At 45.9% G+C, this 20,918-nt stretch overlaps 1 protein-coding gene across 5 annotated transcripts in view; it reads right to left on the bottom strand.

Moving 5' to 3' along the window:
• LOC121005864 (catenin delta-1-like) overlaps window positions 1-20,918 on the bottom strand; it is a 607,331-nt gene that overhangs the window by 400,209 nt on the left and 186,204 nt on the right. For all 5 annotated transcript variants that reach the window (XM_040438663.1, XM_040438662.1, XM_040438660.1 and 2 more), the window contains 2 exons: window positions 16,986-17,214; window positions 3,077-3,299 (listed from right to left, as the gene is read on the bottom strand). In XM_040438663.1, the coding sequence (XP_040294597.1) occupies window positions 3,077-3,299; window positions 16,986-17,214 (452 nt within the window). The remainder of the gene's footprint in view (window positions 1-3,076; window positions 3,300-16,985; window positions 17,215-20,918) is intronic.

A 20,918-nucleotide genomic window follows, 5' to 3' on the forward strand; every position in this document is an offset into this window, starting at 1 on the left:
TTTATATAGTTATGGAGAGGTGTGAATGCTGGGAGGTAAAGTAATGAAAACTGCGAATCAGCCATTTTTACTTCTCCCCCCCCCCCCTCGTTATGTCAGTCATTCTTAGGCCTCATGCATACGGCCGTTGATTTGGTCCCATCACTTCAATGGCGCCGCAAAAGATGCAGGCAGCACTCAGTGTGCTGTCCGCATCCGTTGCCCCGCAAAAAAAAATATAACCTGTCCTATTCTTGTCTGTTTTGCGGACAATAGGCAGTTACCGTATTTTTTGCCCTATAAGACGCACTTTTCCCCCCCAAAAGTGGGAGGAAAATGGCAGTGCGTCTTATGGGGTGAAGGCTGCCATTTTTACACTGATACACCGCCGACCGCAAGCTGCACAGCGCAGCCAGCGTGTGTATCAGCGAGGGGGGAGGAGGGGCTGGGGGCCGGACTTTAGTTTTATAATGGCAGCGGGGCCCGGTGCAGTCACTGTATTCTATTGCACCGGGCCCCGCTCACTGTACTAATGCTATCTACTGTAACTGCAGGCATGCAATCGTTCACTATAGATATGTACGATCCAGCGCTGAGCAGCCTGTACTTACGATCATAGCAGGCTGGAGGCAGGGTGGGCGGGCGGGCACTGGCAGCGTAACTTCCTACGTCACGTGCCTGCTCCCCCCACTTTATGAATGACGCAGGCGGCGCAGGCACGTGAAGTAGGAAGTTACGCTGCCAGTGCCCGCCCGCCCAGCCTCCTATGATCGTAATAAGTACAGGCTGCTCAGCGCTGGATCGAACATATCTATAGTTAACCATTGCATACCATTAGTACAGTGAGCGGGGCCCGGTGCAATGGAATACAATGACTGCACTGGGCCCCCGCTGCCATTTAAAAACTAGTGTAGATGCCGGCCCCCACCCCTGTATTTGGGTTCATTCACAGTGGCTGACACTGTTAGGGGGGGGGGGGGGGGGAGAGAGAGAGATCTGTGGATATCAAATAGCATAAGATGCAATTTATCGGTCATCCACAGATGCCCCCATAGCAGTGTCATGCCAGCCACAGACGCCCCCATAGCAGTGCCATGCCAGACAAAGACGCCCCCATAGCAGTGCCATGCCAGACACAGACGCCCCCATAGCAGTGCCATGCCAGACACAGACGCCCCCATAGCAGTGCCATGCCAGACACAGACGCCCCCATAGCAGTGCCGTGCCAAATACAGACGCCCCCATAACAGTGCCAGACACAGACGCCCCCATAACAGTGCCAGACACAGACGCCCACATAACAGTGCCAGACACAGACGCCCATAATAGTGTCACAGGCTTCCATTAGTTCAAAGCCCACAAAAAGCACACCTTTGGTTCAAAATATTTTTTTTCTTATTTTCCTCCTCAAAAACCTAGGTGCGTCTTATGGGCCGGTGCGTCTTATAGAGCCAAAAATACGGTATATAAATGGCTGCCTGTGCAGTTCTGCAAATTGGGTAACGCACACAGACGCCATCCATGTATTGCGGACCGCAAAACACACAACATGTGTCGTATGTAGCCTTAGTATGGGACAAGTTTTTTTTAATATTTTGATAGTACAGGTATTTTAGCACACGGCGATGACCATGTTGATTTTTTTATTTTTTATTAAGTATTTTGATTTTGGGGAAAGGGAGGTAATTTGAATTTTTGTATTTTTTTAAAAACTTTCTTTTTTACCTTTTTTAGGTCTCCAAGTGGACAACAACATGCAATCATCAGATTATAATTTGTACAGGGTAATGTAATTTTCGCCATCATTCTATACAGAAATATGTAGAGATAAAATTGGGAGAGTAGAGCGCCACATGTGCATTAAACGCTTCCTTATTGTGTCAAAGAGCTTACGAGTCTGCTTACCAGATGTTGTTGCGAAGTCACAACAACTGTAGATCGCTTTGCTGGTTATTTGGTGTCCTGACCAGCATGCGGTTTGCGGTTGTCTTGGGCTGAGGCCGCGGTCATCTGCGCGTGTTCAGGGCAGGTGGCAGATGAAGAGAAATAACCTTTAAAAACGTAGATGCGGACCCCTTTGGCGCTGCCTAGACCTTGATTGAATGAACTTCAAAATTTTGAAGTTCATTTAATCATGGTCTAGGCAGCGCCAAAGGGGTCCGCAACTACGTTTTTTAAAGGTTATTTCCATACAGAAATACCTACAGAAAATTACAATTCAGTGCTGCCACTAATTGTAATATACAAGTAACGAGCCTGCAAGCTTACTACAGGCTCAGGCTCATTACTTTCAAGAAACGCCTTTCCCAATCTCAGCCAGAGGGGAAGAGTTCCTGCCCAAGCACGCGTTTCCGGGTCTTTAGCTTCTCAGATACGATGGTCACATTTGACCACGGCATCTGAGGGGTTAAACGTCCACATCCAACATTACGGCTGCGGACATAAGCAGAGGGTGTCTGCTGTATAAAACAGCAGGCACTCACTAAGCTCAGGGTGCATCCTTAAAAAACAGACCTCTGCCGTACATGTACGGCAAATGTCATGAAGGGGTTAAAGAGGATCTGTCACCAAGTCAAAAAATTTGAGTTACATATATAGCCCTGTTGCCTACGCTCCCTTGAGCACAGCATAATATCTTTTGCAATCAGTCAGAAGTCCCTTTCAGAGAAGTCTGGCAATGTCTTTCTCTCCTCTCACATTCATTACACATGCATGCTCAGTCGAGCAAGGATATGCATAGGAGGGATCAAGAGAGATAGCTGCCAACCGAATTCTCACTTAACCAACAGCTATCTCATGTGAATAGCCAGCTTTAGTCTACAGGACAGAAGAGAACAAAGTGATTTTCTACTACCATTTCAATATATCCTAGTTATCACAGTTTTTAATTATTAGGTGCTTTAGCTTGATGGAAAACATATTTATATGAATTTCTAAACCTTCTTAAATTCCTACGACAAAAAAAAACAAAAAAAAAAACGGTATCAATATATAATAAATTATATTCCTTTGTAAGCTGAAGTTGGAGCTTGTACAATTCTATCAACTACGATTCCACAGCCCTGAATAAAACAGCAAAATACATGGTAGAACTTACCAGTGACACACTCTGCCATCTCTCTTCCTTCTTGGCCCTCTCCTCGTCTGCGCAATTGTCTTGCTAGAGCTGGCACCCCATCACAGTTTTTAACTGCCAATTTGTTCTCCTTTGCAGGGCCATAAGAAAGATTTTTCAGTGCACCACAGGCTGCAAGCCTTACAGGAGCCCGTGGATCTTCCAGAAGACTTATTAGTGGTGGTATTCCACGTAAACGACATACCTAGAGAGAAAACAAATGGATTTCATAACTTAAAAACAAACATACATATATTTTTATTTATTCATAATGTCTTAAAATTAGCCTCACTGGAAATTAATAGTTAAAACCAAATATTCTTGGTTCAAATCTGACCAAGGGAAACATCTGCATGGACTCTATGGCCCTGATTTATCATGCCTTCACTCCAGAAATCTGGTTTGCAAAAGTCCCAAAAGGCTACTTTCACACTCGCGTTTTGTGTGGATCAGTCATGGACGGATCTGTAGAGATAATACAACCGTCTGCATCTGTTCAGAACGGATCCGTTTGTATTATCTTTAACATAGCCAAGAAGTCTTGAACACCATTGAAAGTCAATGGAGGACGGATCAGTTTTCTATTGTGCCAGATTGCGTCAGTGAAAACGGATCCTCCCCCATTGACTTACATTGTGTGCCAGGACGGATACGTTTGGCAAGCAGCGTTTTGGTGTCTGTCTCCAAAGCGGAATGGAGACTGAACTGATGCAAACTGATGCCTTCTGAGCAGATCCTTTTCCATTCAGAACGCATTAGAATGCAAACCGATCCGTTTTGGACTGCTTGTGAGAGCCCTGAACGGATCTCACAAACTGAAAGCCAAAACGCGAGTGTGAAAGTAGACTAAGGCATGATGAATGATAAATTCCTCCCATATGTTTTGTAAAGTGCTATAGAATATGTTGACTCTATATAAACGAGAAATAAATCTTGAGTTATTAAAAGGGCAGTCATCAGTGTGCTTCTGAATTTTGCATTATAATGACAGATATGTTGTAACATTGTTTCTTGTGTGACACACAGCTTATCCCTGCTGAGCTGTAGAAAGCTTTCTGGTCCCCATTTGTGGGCTGCACAAACCTCATTACTTGTCTCTCGTGTGTGTCCATAGGGTGCAAAATGGAAGCAGTGACAGGATTCACCCATTTCACAGCTGCCTGTGCTGCTCCTGGACAGATCCTCTTCTTGTGCACAGCAAATAAAAAATTCTACAGTTTGTTTTAACTGATGATCTATCCTCTGGATAGATCAGCAGCATCTGATCAGCTGTTTGAGAAGGCAGCGGCATTCCAGGAGAGCTGTGGCCTTCTCACTGTTTACCGCTGGCCCAGTGACGTCACGACTAGTATCAACTGGCCTGGGCGCGGCTAAGCTCCGTTCACTTGAATGGAGCTTAGTCCCGCCCAGGCCAGTTGATACTAGTCGTGACGTCACTGGGGCAGCGGTAAACAGTGAGAAGGCCGCAGCGCTCCTGGAGCGCCGCTCCCTTCTCAAACAGCTGATCGGCGGGGGTCCCTGGTGTCTAATTTATTCATTCTATATGGCACCTACATATTCCATATCGTTGAACAGAAATAATCGTCATTCAGATCAGTATTTGTATGTATGTTTATCAGTTTTGGAGTGAGGCACCAGGAGAAAACCAATGCAAACAAAATAACATACAAAATCCATATAGATGTAGAAAGCCAACCACTGAGCCACCATGTGACTGCACCACTTATTTCACAGGCTGATCCAGAAGGGCTGGCAGAGGAAGGTTTGTACGGTGTGTTGACAGAGCACAGGTAAACACAGACCAGTCTTGTAAAGTGCATTTGGTCTTCTTACATGTGGATAGACACATTATCATAACCATTTCCTACTTTCAACATCAGTAGCACGTAGCTCATGAAGGCCATGTGTTGTGAGCTGGTTGGGTAGGTATATAAGGTATGCTATAGGCTGCCTCCACACATATTCTTCGTTGAAGTCATGGGTAAAAGGGGCGATTTATCAGAGTTGAAAAAGCTGATTATTTGAAGTATTTCTGAAACTGCACAGTTTGTGAACTGTTCCTGTGCTGCAAGTGTGAACAAATGGCACGATTGCGAATAAGAAAGTACAGTACACCACATGCAACTGATGTGGGAGGTGATCATTGGCTACACAGTTGCATATGGACAAAGACAGGCTACAGTGGAGCAGCTCACCACCAAAATGAACCAGGGGGCTACCAGACATGGGTCTAAAACAGTTCAGGTAACCCTACTGCATATGGGCCCCGAACCAGATGGGTGGTAACTGCACATCTTCTAAGTTGCATTGGCAGAAAAGGCTTCAATTTTCGCAATAGTATTGGAATTGACCTCCTAGCATTGGCAAAAGGTTGCCTCCTCAGATGAGTCACATTTTCTGCTTCATTGAACGGATGGACGTTGGCATGTTGTGCGGGAAACCTGAAAGGAAAAACACCCTGCAACCATTGCTAGAAGCTTTATGGTCTGGGAAATGTTGTGGCATTATGTGGGTCCATGTGGAAGGCACTATCAACCAATTTGGCTATGGGTCTATCCCTGCAGATCACATACACCCATACATGCTGTCTTCTATGGGGCGGATGGGATCTTCCAGCAAAATAATAAGACATTTCACATGACTAGAAATGTCTGACAATGGTTGGAAGTGCATGACAAAGACTTCCAAGTACTACACTGCCCCCCTAATTCTCTAGACTTGAATGCAATTAAGCATATGTGGGATCACCTCAGTCAGTGTGTTTGCTTTATGGATCCTCCTCCATGCACCCTCCAGTACCTATGGGATATAATTCAGTCAACATGGCTCCAGATTCCTATGACAACCTAGCAGGACCTGGAGAACATGCCTTACAGCACATTTATTAATCGATTCTACACCTTTATATAGACCGTACCACAATCATTCAGCATCAGCCATCGTAATAAATCAGGTGTAATTTAAGACCGTTTAACCCTTAAGATACCGTTTTTTTTTAAGTTTTTTTAGTTTTTGCATTTTTAGTTTGCTTCACTATCTTCCTTGAGCCATAACCTTTTTATATTTCTGTTAACGTAGCTGTATGAGGGACAAGTTGTACTTTCTAATGCCACCAATAATTATGGCATACAATGTAGTGGTAAGTGGTATAACGTTTTTATAGTTATATCTACTGAGCTGTGTGAGGGCTTATTTTTTGCGGGACAATCTGTAGTTTTTATCGATACCATTTTATAAAAAAATTTGGGTAAGAGAAGGAATTAAAAAAATAGCAAATTAGTAATTTTGACCCTTTTTTCCGTTACGGACTATTGCTCATTTCTTATTCTTAAAGGGAACCTGTCACCCAGGGACAGGACTCCTCTCAGGTTAATTTGTCCTCAGCTCTATACACAAAATCCCGGTGACAGGTTCCCTTTAATACAAAATAAGTATTGCAGCATGAATGCCCTCAATTTCTTCAGCAAGGCTGAGCGCATTTAAATCAATTATGGCCAATGAGGATCTGTGGCCAATGCGGATGCCGGTAACAAGCCCGGAAGTACGAGCATCTAAAGGCTTTAATTACCGCCATCAGCATTATTGCCAGCTGCGGTAATTAGCGGCGGGTGTCTGCTGTTTGAAACAGCAGAGACCTGCCGGCCATGACGCCCGCTGTACATGAGAGCGGGTGCCATGTTTGCATATCGCTCCGTTTGCAAAAGAGTTAAAGAGGACCTTGATCATGCCTGTTTTAAGCTTCATGCATTCACCATGTAATAATTCCGGAAAATCTACTCTCATGTCTCCATGCTGTGCCATTCCTTTATTATTTCTACTAGAAGTTATAAATGAATTGCTATTAATCTTCAGTAAGGGTACAGAGGGCTGGTAACCAGTTGGGGGTGTAAACATGCACAGTCTGAAAATGGCAGCACTGATAGAATATAGTGAGTCTGTGCAGGTAAACACACCCAACTTATTACCACCCATCTGTACCCTTACTGAAGGCTAATTGCAATTTATTCATAACTTCTAGTAGAAATAATAAAAGGAATGGAACAACCTAGCACCATACAAATATATGTTTCAGAATTGTTAATACATGGGGAATGCATGAAGCTATTTAAACAGACATGTCAGGAGTGGTCAAAGGTCCTCTTTAAGGATACATTCATATCTCCGGTGACCGTATCCGGCAGGCTGTTCCAGCAGAGAACCAGCATTGCATAATTCCACAGTTCGACGCCAGATCCCTATTGACTATAATAAGATCCAGCGGTGATACAGCCACTTTCCAGCATAAATGCCAGGTTTCGGTAGGAAAAAACGAGATTTTTGTAAAACTTACCAGTAAAATCTTTTTCTCGCTCTTTATTGTGGGACACAGGAACCGTGGATATATCCATGTCCTCTAGGAGGTGTTGACACTAGGTAAAAGCTGTTAGCTCCTCCCCTGGCAGCTAAACCCCCTCCAGCCTGGAGAGAGAGCTTCAGTTTGTGCACAAGCAGTAGGAGAAGTAAGCCAACTAACGAAAAAACATGGAACACCAACCATGCCAAGGACCCGACGGGGTTCTATCCAGCAACTGCCACAACTGTGGTCGAACAATAATATTGGGTGGATGCTGTGTCCCCCAATAAAGAGCGAGAAAGATTTTACAGTTCCAAAAGCAGTCCACAGGGAGGAAAAAAAACAACAGACCCATGGAACAAGCGTACCTGCAGGCATCTAATAAACTGCCGCATGCAAGACCATGCGGCCCAAGGCAGCGTCCGCCGATGCATAAGTATGCACCTGGTAAAATTTTGTGAATGTGTGTAAGGAGGACCAAGTAGCCACCTTACACAACTGTGCAGCCGAAGCGCGATTCCTTTGAGCCCAAGATGCGCCCACCGCTCTGGTGGAGTGAGCCGTGACACCTAAGTGCGGAACCCTGCCCCGGGCACGGTATGCCTCCGCAATTGCAGCCCGAATCTAACGTGAGATTGCCACCTTGGAGGCCGCAAATCCCTTGCGAGGACCCTCCAGGATGACAAAAAGGGAGTCTGTACGGCGGAAGGGACCGGAGGGTGCTAAATGGATCTTCAGAGCTCTGACAACATCCAAATGGTGTAACTCCCTTTCCTTAGGGTGTGAAGGAGAGGTACACAGTGAGGGAAGGACAATTTCCTTGTTGATATGGAAGACGCGTGGACAGGACCAATCTGGGGCAACGAGGATCGTCTGAATGCCCTCCATCCTGATTTTCTGTAGAACCCTGGGTAGGACGGGGAAGGAGGGAAACACAAAGGAGGAAGAACCCCTGCCAAGGGGAGATCAGGGCATCCACGCCGCAAGCTTCCGGAACTCTTGCTCGGGAGAGAAAGGTGGGAAGCTTCCGATTGAGTCGCGAGGCCATCAAGTCCACGTCGGGGCGACCCCAATGTAGACAGATCGCCTCGAATACCTCCGGGTGGAGGGACCACTTGCCCGGATCTATTGTGGTCCTGCTGAGGAAGTCCGCAGTCCAGTTCTCCACACCGGGATGTAGATTGCTGAAATTGCCGGTACGTGGGCCTCCACCCACCGTAAGAACTTGGCAGATTCCTGCATCACCGCAAAACTGCGTGTTGCCCCCCTGGTGGTTGATGTACGCCACCGCCGTGGCGTTGTCCGACTGGACTCTGACGGGGCGACCATTCAGTGGGGTCCAGTGCCGGAGGGATAAAAGAGCCCTGAGCTCCAGGACATTGATCGGAAGATTGGACTCCGACCGAGACCATGTCCTTTGGACTGTCCTGGGAGGGAACACTCCTCCCCAACCTTAAAGACTGGCATCGGTGGTAACCACCGTCCAGGATAGTGGAAGGAAAGACCTTCCCAGAACTGGAACCGACCACCGCCACCAACAAAGGAACAACCTCATTTGGGGAGAGAGGCAGTGTCCATAAGCATACCCAGAAAAAACTGTTGTCTGGGGGGAGTCAGAGATTACTTCTGCAGATTGACCAGCCACTCGAAACGTGCAAGGGCTTCCAGTGTGATCTGTACGTTGCTCGACGCCTGAGCGAAAGAGGGAGCCTCGATGAGGATGTTGTCCAGATAAGGCATAAGGAAGATGGCTCTGGAACGGAGCAGGGCGAGAATAGGGTCCAGAATTTTTGTAAAGACCCGAGGCGCAGTCGCCAGCCCGAACGGGAGGGCGACAAACTGGTAATGATGGTCTCCAATTGCAAACCTCAGGAAGCGCTGATGACTCCGCGCGATGGGAACGTGCAGGTATGAGTCCTGGATATCTACGGCCGAAAGGAATTCCCCCGTTCAAGAGAAGCAATTACGGAACGAAGGGATTCCATCCGAAACCGCTGGAGACGAAGGAACTTGTTCAACAGTTTGAGGTCCAGGATTGGGTGCACAGAGCCCTCCTTTTTGGGGACCACAAAAAGGTTCGAGTAGAACCTTGAACCTCTCTGCTGGGGGGGAACAGGAGAGATGACTTCTCGGTCCAGGAGGGACTGAATGGCCTGGGAGAAGGCGGCCGCCCGCTCGGGGTCCCGTGGAGGACGGGATTGTAAAAACCTGTTTGGGGGGGGAGGGACGAGAACTTGATCGCGTTTACCAAAGATACAATCTCGAGTGCCCAAGCGTCAGACGTGGGTCCGCCAGACATCCTGGAAGAGGCGTCGATCCTGGGAGGCGAACACGGGCTGACCCTGTAGCTACAAAGAGGGACTTCGTCAAGGATTCCATCCAACGGTCTTCAGGGGTCTGAAGGGAGGATCCATCGGCTACAGGAATAGCTGTATTTTTGGCTAGTCGTGCCACCGGTGGGTCAACCTTAGGAGGGGATGCCCACGTGGACACACAATCCGCTTGGAATGGATATAGAACAACCAGCTTTTTTGGGGTGGAAAAACGCATGTCTGGATGATCCCAAGCTTTAGAAATCACCGCCGAAAAATTATTATGGCGAGGAAACACTTTCAAGGCCTGTTTTGGATGGAAAAAGGATAAAAGGATACCCCTGTTGGTCAGTGAGGGGGGGGGGGGAATCATCCTGCACCTGGAAGGTGTCACTGATGGCAGCAATGTGGCTATCTACAGAGGAGGCCAACTTGGAAGGCTGCTCAGTATCCATGTCCACCCGAGGAGGGGGGGAGGGGTCACCCGAGCAAGAAGCCCTGGAGGGTGCATCCGAGGGAGGTGCAGCCTGCGCGTGTGGCAGATTCTCAACCAAGCGACCCACTATAGATAGGGTGGATTGGGAGATTGTAGCAAGGTTTTCCACCGCCTGAGAGAGGGTTCTGGTCGAAGGCCGGGAGCAGTCATCACTTATCTGTCCTGCTGCCATCTTCATCCTTCCTCTTTCTCCAGCAGGGTCACCCCTTCAGCTACTGGCACCGTAGTGGCAAGACGCTGGAAGAGGGACTTGGATGGGTGACCCTTTCGCTGGCAGGATGCAGGGGAGCGAGGCTGCCCTGGTCCCCCTTGTCTTTTTGTGGGGGATGAGGCAGCGTGGCAGGCCAACACTGGCGTGCTCCCCCAGGAGAACAGGGAGGCTAGGTGACCACTGTTTCCCACCTGAAAGAGAAGGAAAAAACTAAAATAAAAAAAACCTTCAGGAGCTACCCTGCAGAGCAGGGAGGGTCTTGCCTCCTATTGACACTAGAAAAAAACTGAAGCTCTCTCTCCAGGCTGGAGGTGGTATAGCTGCCAGGGGAGGAGCTAACAGCTTTTACCTAGTGCCCACGCCTCCTAGAGGACATAGCTATACCCACGGTTCCTGTGTCCCCCAAAGGACCTTTGATGATGTAATCGCGCTCACATCATCAAAGGTCCTTTTTCAGTCCTGAAAGAAGCAAGACGATGCCAGCTGCGCGATCAATTGAATGAGGAGAGTTCATTTTATTTTTATTATTTTTTTAACCCCTCAATCCACATTTTAGTAAGCATTCTGTATTAAGAATGCTATTTTCCCTTATAACCAAGTTATAAGGGAAAATAATAAAATGAATAGAACACCTAACCCAAACTCGAACTTCAGTGAAGTCTGGGTTCGGATCTGGATAACACACTAAATGCTGGAGCATTTACACAACGTGCCAGTTGCCTTTCAAAAAGTACTATACTATACTTTTTTTCTTATTAAACATTTTAGCTTTTATTTGTGCATCAGAAATGTAAAAATTGGCCAGAGGCTACTACTAGGGATGAGAGAATCAACTTCGGATGAAACCTCTGAAGTAGATTCGCATAAAACTTCGATTCAATACTGTACAGAGCGAGCGCTCAGTAAAGTATTAGAATTTATTGGCTCCGATGAGAGACTTTGCATAATAAACAGAAATTGATTTATACTGTAAAAAAAAAAAAAAAAAAAAAAAAAAAACGGAATTAGTCTTACCGGTAATTCTGTTTCCATGAGATCATCACGACGGCATACAAGGAGATTGACCCCTGACCTCTGTAGGGGCAGGAACAGAGAAAGGTTAAATACCCTCCTCCCACCACCAACACCAGTGTTTCCAAAATCACACAGAGCAACCCGGTGGTGGAAAATAGTGAAAAAAAGGTATTACTTCATACCTTCTAGAGACCTACTAGGTCAAAAACGATTTAAATCATAGGGAGGGAATAACGTGCCGTCGTGATGATCTCATGGAAACAGAATTACCGGTAAGACTAATTCCGGTTTTTCCATAGCATCATCACGACGGCATACAAGGAGATATAAAAAATATATCAGTTAAGGGGGGGCTACAGCCTGGAGGACTTTCCGCCCGAAGGACAGATCAGAAGATCTGGAAAGATCCAGGCGATAGTGTTTTATAAATGTATGAATGCTGGACCAAGTGGCAGCACGACAGATTTCCTCCAGAGAAGCCCCAGCTCTCTCCGCCTGAGAGGAAGACATGGCCCGAGTGGAATGGGCCCTAATGTTGACTGGACATGTAAGGTTTTGTATTTGGTAACAAAGACTAATGGCTTCTTTGAGCCATCTAGCTATAGAGGACCGGGAGGCTTTTTGGCCCTTAAATCTTCCTCCAAAAAGGACTAGTAGATTGTCAGATTTCCTAAACTTCCCCGTCACCGTGATATAGTTTAGGACTGCCCGTCTAATGTCCAGAGAGTGAAACGCCGATTCTTTGTCATTAGAGGGGTGCTGGCAAAAAGAAGGTAGGGTAACTTCCTGGCTCCGATGAAAATTGGATACGACTTTGGGGAGAAATCCAGGATCCAGACGGAGAATAATTCTATCATCTAGAATACGGAGGTAGGGTTCCCTGATTGATAGGCTTGTAATTCCCCTACTCTGCGGGCCGAAGTTATCGCAATTAAGAAGGCCGTTTTCAAGGACCATAATTTTATTGGACAGTCAGACATGGGTTCAAAGGGTGGTAAAGTAAGGCCTGTAAGAACGACGTTCAGATCCCAGGAAGGGACACGGGCGGTGATCGTTGGGCGGAGCCTCGTTGCTGCCTTAATGAATCTTTTGATCCAACGATGGCCGGCTATATCTTGGTCAAAGAAACAACCTAGGGCTGAGATTTGGACCTTCAAGGTAGAGGGTCTAAGTCCCAGGTCCAGACCTTGCTGTAGGAAATCCAGTATTCTTTGGATGTTGGGTTTACGCAAATGTGGCGATTCGTCCCCACTCCAGGAACAAAAACGTTTCCAGATCTTAAGGTAAATTGCTGACGTTACCTTCTTTCTGGAGGCTTTCAAGGTAGCAATAACTTCGTCTGACAGGCCCTGAAGCTTCAGGGTTTGGGACTCAGGATCCAAGCCGCCAATTTCAGAAACTGCGGGTTTGGGTGTAGAACTGGACCCTGCTGGAGTAGATCCCCCCGCACAGGAAGGAGCCATGGATCTTGTAGGGAAAATTTTTGGAGGGATGAGAACCAGCTTCTCTTTGGCCATAGGGGAGCGATCACAATCACCGTGGCCTTGTCTTGGAGAATTTTTTGTACCACCTTCGGAATTAGAGGAAGTGGAGGGAAGGCATAGCACAGATTCCAATGCCAACTAATGGCGAAGGCGTCTAAGGCATGAGGTCTGTCCCTGGGGTTTAGGGAACAGAATGTTTCCACCTTTGAATTTGCCCTGGTGGCAAACAGATCCACGTCGGGCATCCCCCATTTCCTTACTACTAGCCCGAATATTTCTGGACTTAGAGACCATTCTGTATGGTCGAGTCTGTGGCGACTGAGAAAATCCGCTTCCTGATTTAGTATTCCCTTCAGATGAACTGCCGATATAGAGGCCACATTCTGTTCTGCCCAAGCAAAGATTTTTGTTGACAGTGCTTGTAGGGTTACGGACCGTGTTCCCCCTTGATGGGAGAGGTAGGCAATGGCCGTAGTGTTGTCCGACAGCACTTTTATGTGATGATGACACAACATTTCCTCTGCTACCTTTAACACCTCCCAGACTGCTCTCAGTTCCCTGAAGTTCGATGACTGGGATCTGATCGAATCTGGCCAAGTGCCCTGGAACATACGATCCCCCACCTTTGCACCCCAGCCGGACAGACTTTCGTCTGTTATTACCTGGACCTGGGGAGTCTTCTGCCACAGATTTCCCCGTGATAAGTTTCCGTGGTTTTTCCACCAATTTAGGGACTGCAGAATCCGAGTTGGTGGACTTACTTGATGATCTAGAGAGGATTGGCACTTGTCCCAGACACTCAGGATCCAGGACTGTAGGGGTCTGAAGTGTATTTGACACCAGGGAACTGCCGGAATACAAGATGTTAGCAGGCCCAGCAAACTCATCGCCTCTCTGATAGAGCAAGATCTTCTTTTCTGAAAGGACCTGATCTTTTGTTGGAGGACTGATATTTTGTCTCTAGGTAGGAATACCGCTTGCTTTCGGGAGTCTAGGATCATCCCTAAGAAACGAACTTCCCTTGAGGGGGTGAGGACGGACTTTCCTTTGTTTACGATCCACCCCAGATCGTCTAGGATGGAGAGAAAAAGCCTCAGGTTCGAACTGATTTGGCTGAGACTTTCGCTGACTAGAAGGAAATCGTCCAAATAAGGGATAATCATAAGTCCCTGTCTTCGGGCAAAGGCGACCATCTCTACCACTACTTTGGTAAATATTCTTGGCGCAGATGAAATCCCGAAGGGAAGGGCCCTGAACTGGTAGTGATGGACGTTCCCTGATATATCCTGGATTGCAAACCGGAGAAACTTCTGTGAGTCGGTGTGAATGGGAATGTGGTAATAAGCGTCTTGTAGGTCTATTGTGCACATGAAGACGTCTTTGCTTAGCAGAGGGATTGTAGATGCTAGGGTCTCCATCCTGAATTTCTGATAACGGATGAACCTGTTTAGTGGTTTCAGGTTTATGATAGTCCGAAAAGTGCCTTCTTTCTTCCTGATTAGAAATAGGGTTGAATAGAAACCCCTGCCTCTTTCTGGAGGCGGGACCGGTGAGATTACATTCATTAAGTGAAGTTTCTGGACTCCTTGCCAAAGGTTCATTTGGAACAGTGTCAGTGAAAATTTGTTTGGGGGTCTTGAAGACCACTCTATTTGGTAGCCTGCCCCGACTACCTTGGAAATCCAGGGGTTCTGGGAGATGGATTCCCATGACCCCAGGAATCTTGAGAGTCTTCCCCCCCACCCCGACGTCATTGCTTATCGGAGGATTTTGGGTGGGAGAAGGATTGGCCTCTTCCTCTTCCTCCTTTTGGATAGCTCTAACGTCCTGATTTCCCTTTCCCCCTGTAGCTTTTTTCTTGACCCGAGGAGGGGCGAAAAGGATACCGGCGTCTGGAGGGGCGATCTTCCGGAAACCCCTTCTTTCTGTCCGCGGCCTTCTCTAGAATCTTATCTAGCACCGGGCCAAACACACATTCTCCAGAAAAGGGTATGGAACAAAGCTTAAATTTAGACGTCTTGTCCCCCGACCAGCACTTCATCCAGAGGGCTCTTCTGGGTGCATTGGAAAGTGCCGCGTCTCTGGCAGAGAATCGGACTGATTCAGCAGAGGCATCCGCCAGGAAGGCCGTGGCGGATTTTAAAAGAGGGAGAGAACTAAGAATTTGTTCCCTAGATGTTCTATCTTTAATATGAGTTTCCAATTCTCCCAACCAAAGATACATGGATCGGGCGACTGAGGTAGCCGCAATATTGGTTTTAATATTGAACATGGACGCCTCCCAGGATTTCCTGAGAAGACTGTCCGCTTTACGATCCATTGAATCTTTAAGTTGGGAGGTATCTTCAAATGGGAGAGATGTTTTCTTGTTCACTTTGGCCACCTGTACATCGATCTTGGGAATTTCATTGAAAATTTTAGATTCCTCTGGATCAAAAAGCAACCTATTTTTGAACGCAGCCGGGACTCCCAGACGTCTTTCTGGATCTGCCCACTCATCAAGGACCATATCCCTAATACTGTCGTTAATGGGGAACACACGAGTTTTCTTGACTCTTAGGCCCCCAAACATTTCTTCTTGTACTGAATGGGTACGTTGCACTTCCTCCACGCCCATGGTCGACCTTACTGCCTTTAATAGGTCGGACATTTCTTCTGTAGAAAAGTAATATCTACGACCGTCATCCACTGAGTCTGTATCAGAGACTCTCTCCCCCTCTTCCCATGACCTAACGGAGTGGGCACTTTCATCCGCCATAACTTCTAGGTCCGAAGGGGATGGAGACCTAGCCCGCTTCCTCTTAGGTTGCGGCAAGTCGGGGGGATTAGTGGACAGGTGGGCCAGGGATGAACGGATTTCTTCCTGAATCATGGTTTTCAATTCCTCTTTTAAGGAGGGTGCTTCATCCCGTACAATATTAGAAATACAAGACTTGCACAACTTTTTAGGGTAGTAGTCAGGAAGTCTGCAATTGCAGGAGATACATTTGAGTGTTTTTTTGATTTTTTTCGGGGCTTCTTTAGCCTAAAAGAGAGGAGAAGGCAGGGCATCAGGGTATGACCACTAGAGGGAGAGAGAGAGAGCAAGAGGGGGTTCAGCAGAAGCGAGCTAGCTGCCCCTGGAAATAACTTTCTCTCTCTCTTTTTTCCCCTTCCCCCTATTACAGCAGGAGAGGGGGATCAACAGACTCCCTGACCTGCACATACAATACCCCCGAAGGGGACTCACAGTTGGTAGCAGCGCCGGTGGCTCAGCTCTAGGGGATCAGATGCAGACATCGTCCTCTTTGCAGGCAAGGGTTCCGCACCAGTGGGGACCGATCCTGGGAGCGTTTTGACACGGGCGTTTTGACACGGGCGGTAACCAGCGTTCATGCCTCGGTTTTAAACTGGGCTCCACGCTGCCGCCGCGACGTCACTTCCGGGTCGCCGGCCGTGACGTCATAAACATGCGCTCCATGCGCCGGCGCGCACCCAGCTATCGCCCGAGTAGGCTAGGAGGGAGTCTGCGCCAGGGAACAGGCCCCGGAATAACCAGGACGAGATAGGCCCTGAACCCCCTGCCCAGCGTTAGTACTTGGACCGCGGGAGGGCAGGGGGACGCCATGCTGGATGCCGGCGTTTTTCCAAAGGTAACGGAAAAATAAAAAATAAACAGGTTCCATTTCCTTAGCTTCATCTCCCTGCATACAGGGAGACCTTTCTCTGCCCTGTCCTCTGTAGGGACAGGAAACACTGGTGTTGGTGGTGGGAGGAGGGTATTTAACCTTTCTCTGTTCCTGCCCCTACAGAGGTCAGGGGTCAATCTCCTTGTATGCCGTCGTGATGATGCTATGGAAAAAAAACATTTCCTGAACTCAGGTTCGGTTCCAGGTGGTACCTTGCAAAGCAATAACTTCGGCTCATCGAAGCCAATAAATTCTAATACAGTATTGAAACTAAGTTTTATGCGAATCGACTTTGGATTTAGATTCGCTCATTCCTAGCTACTACCAGTTAAAATGTTAATAAAATACATCAAGTCGTGAAATAAGTACAAACCTCTTTTTTTACTTCTTCGTTACGATATGACAAGTGCTGCAAATATGCAGCTGCATTTAGTCTCACAGCATCAAGAGTGTAACTGAGCATGGCAAGAACTTCAGGAAGCTCTGGTTGTCTCCAAGGGCCACTGGGGGCCACTGTCAAAGATGCAGGTCCAAGGCTACTAAGACTCCCAGACTGAGGCAAAGATGATCCATAATGATCAGACAATGGATCTTCATAACTCCTTCAAGATAAAAATGGTTTAAAAGGTCAAACACGATATCACACTCCAATAAAGTCACTGTTTTACAAACAACTCCAGTTTTAACTGATTTTTAGTAACTATAAGGCCTCCTTCCCACGAGCGTGACTCATTGGCTCCGGATGGGTTCAGTGAAACTCGCACCATTTCGTAATTAAGTTCAGTCAGTTTTGTCCGTGATTGCGTTCAGTGTTTGTTTTTTCCGCATGGGTGCAATGCGTTTTTCATGCGTGTGATAAAAAACTGAAGGTTTACAAATCTCCTAGCAACCATCAGTGAAAAACACATTGCATCAGGACTTGCTTCTGGATGCAATGCATTTTTCACTGAAGCCCCATTCACTTCTTTTGGGCCAGGGCTGTGCGAAAAACGCATAATATAGAAAATGCTGCACTTTTCACGCAACGCAGAACTCATGTACATACACCTATTGAAATGAATGGGTCAGGATTCAGTGCGGGTGCTATGCGTTCACTTCACGCATCGTAGCCAAAGCTAAAACCATGTGAATTTGGCCATACCTATGCAATAGCTGATTCACCTGACACACACACAGCTGCCAATGAATAGTTATTTAAATAAAAGTAAGAGAAATATGCTGCTGCCAGACACATCCTGCAGCAGCTTATCACCTACTGGCTATAGCGACTCGAGAGGGGTCGTTGATCCAGGGAGTTATTCTGATTCCCTGATTGGAGTCGGAAAGGAATTTCTTATTACCCTAAAGTGGGGGAAAATTGGCTTCTACCTCACAGGTTTTTTTTTTTTGCCTTCCTCTGGATCAACTTGCAGGATAACAGGCCTAACTGGATGGACAAATGTCTTTTTTCGGCCTTATGTACTATGTTACTATGTATGTAGAAAGCAAAATGCCCAAAACTTCTCCCCTACTCACCTGATACTGGACTGTTAAGGAGGCCTTCCTCTGGATCAACTTGCAGGATGACAGGCCGAACTGGATGGACAAATGTCTTTTTTCGGCCTTATGTACTATGTTACTATGTCACAGTGCATGGTTAATAAACACAGGCCACTTTATTAGCATGTGTATGAACTTGATGATCAAATGCAAATAGCAAGCTTAACTCATTACAAACACAGCTAGTTTTACTGAAAAAGTCTAATTTTGAAAATGTCACTTTATGTGGTAATAACTCTGGAATGTTTTTACTTATCCAAGAAATCTAATTTTTTTGCGAGACATATCGTATTTCAGGTTAATGGTAAATTTGGATTGATATGTTTTGCACTTGGTAAAAAAAAATTAAAAATACAGACAGCTAGAAAAAATTAGCAAATTTTGAATTTCTCTGCTTTTAAGACAGATAGTGATGACTCAAAAAATACTCATTAACTCCTTCCCGCTCCATGCTGCAAATGAACGGCATGGCAAAGCTGAGCCTTCACGCACCATGCGGTACATTTACGACTCAGAGCTGCAGCCATCAGTAGAGGGTGGCAGTTGTATATTAAGCTGTATCCAAGAGATTTACAAAGGGTAGGGTGTTGCCCCTCTCTCCCATCGGGTCACAATTATTCAAATCGAAGGGTTCCAATGGTTGCCATGTATAGAAGCCTGCTGGGGGGGGGGGGGGGGGGGGGGGAAATGTTTCTCCAACATAGGAGGGGATTCTTTACTGTAAGAGCAGTAAAGAATGCCCTCCTATGTAATGTGCAGTGAGCATTTCGACCCCACAGGTGTCTCATAGAATTTATTACAATTGGGGCATAAACATGAAAAATTACATGTTAACAATAAAATGTAGTTTGAAATAAAAAAAAAAATTCTTCAAAGGGTTACCAGAGGGGAAAAAGCACCCCAAAATTTTTACCCGAGAATAGCAATACCCATATGTGGCTGTAACCTGCTGTTTGGGCACACAGCAGGGTTCAGAAAGGTAGGAGCGACATTTGATTTTTAAACCCAGATTTTATTAGAATGGATTTGGGAGCAACATCTCTGAGGTACAGTACAGTGGAAATCCCCAAAATCATCCCATTTTTAAAACAACAACTACAAGGAATTCAGCTAGTGGTGTAGTGATTGTTTTGACCTCACAGGTTTCAGACAATTTAACACCGGATTTAGAAAAAAAAAAAAAAAAAAAAAACATTTTATCCAATAGAAAGTTGCTTTAGCCCCACATTTTTCATTTTTGCAAGGGTTAAAAGGAGAAAAAGCAACAAATAATCTGCTACGCAATTTCTTTGAAGTACAGAAACTTCCCATGGTTTAGTTTTTTTTTGCCTTTAGATCAATACAGCAGGATTAGAGGACTTAGTGGACTTTTGTCTTGTTCCAACTTTAACAACTACGTAACTGTGATATAATGGTGTTTTGGGAAGGAGCACATCTGGATTTTGTAACATGGAATTGTAACAGCAGCCATACCTATTTTTGGTTGACTGAGCTGTAACAATAATAATCTTTAGGCCTCATGCACACGACCGTATTTTGTTTCTGTGTCCGTTCCGTTTTTTTTTGCGGATAGGATGCGGACCCATTCATTTCAATGGGTCCGGAAAAAACGCGGACAGCACACCGTGTGCTGTCCGCATCAGTATGTCCGTTCCGTTGCTCCGCAAAAAAAATAGCGCATGTCCTATTTTTTTCTAGTTTGCGGACAAGGATAGGCATTATTACAATGGATCCGCAAATAAAACGGATCCGCAAAAAAACAGATGCCATACGGAACGTCATCCGTTTTTTTTTTTTATTGCGGGACCGCAAAACACATACGGTCGTGTGCATGTAGCCTTATTCATATAGTGCCAACAAATTATGCAGTGCTTTAGAGTCAGTGAGATCATTTACAAACAAGATGATGCATTAAATAGCAACAAACATGTAAACAATTAACCGCATAATGATCAGGCCATTTTTCAACTTTGTGACCAAGCTGATATTTGCTAATCTGACATGTCACTTTATGTGGTTATAACTAGAGATGAGAGAATTTTATATTTTGAAATTCGTTCACACTTTATTTGTTGGTAAAAGGTGAATTGCGTTATGGATTCCATTACCATGGACCATAACGCAATTCTATGACGGAATGCATAACGGAGTGCCTTTAGAGACATTCCATTATTCATTCCGTCATAATAGAAGTCTATGGGTAACGGAATTAACCTTTTACCAGCAAAAGCGTGAAAGAATTTCATAAGCGGAAATTCGCTCATCTCTAGTTATAACTTTTTAATGATTTTATTTCTCCAAGCCATTCTGAGTGTATTTTCTTGTGAGACATTGCATTTCATGTTAGTGGTAAATTTGAGTCAGTCAATATAAACCACCTTTATTTATAAAAAAATATATTTAAAAAAAAAAAATACAAAAAAAATAAAATAAAAAAAAAAGGATCCTAAATCTACAGAAATTTAGGAAAAATTTGTAAATTTGAAATTCTCTGCTTTTTAAAGGGAACCTGTCACCTCCAACATACATCCGAAGCCGGCAGTACCTTAGAGTAGCCAGCAGCATGTTTGTAACGATCATTTTCTTCCTGCAGGCAGAGAAGCAAAAGCTGTAAAAACATTCTTTAATCCCCTGCCTGGCGCGCTTCTCTAGTCAGGCTTGAAGTGACGGAGGCAGCGGCCTCCTTGCTTCAAGTCACGGTAAAGACGCCCCCTTGCCTGTCCCTTCACTGTGATTGACAGCGCTTATGCACGACAGTTCGGCTGGC

This window comes from Bufo bufo, chromosome 6, assembly GCF_905171765.1.
Source record: "Bufo bufo chromosome 6, aBufBuf1.1, whole genome shotgun sequence".
Taxonomy (NCBI): Eukaryota; Metazoa; Chordata; class Amphibia; order Anura; family Bufonidae; genus Bufo; species Bufo bufo.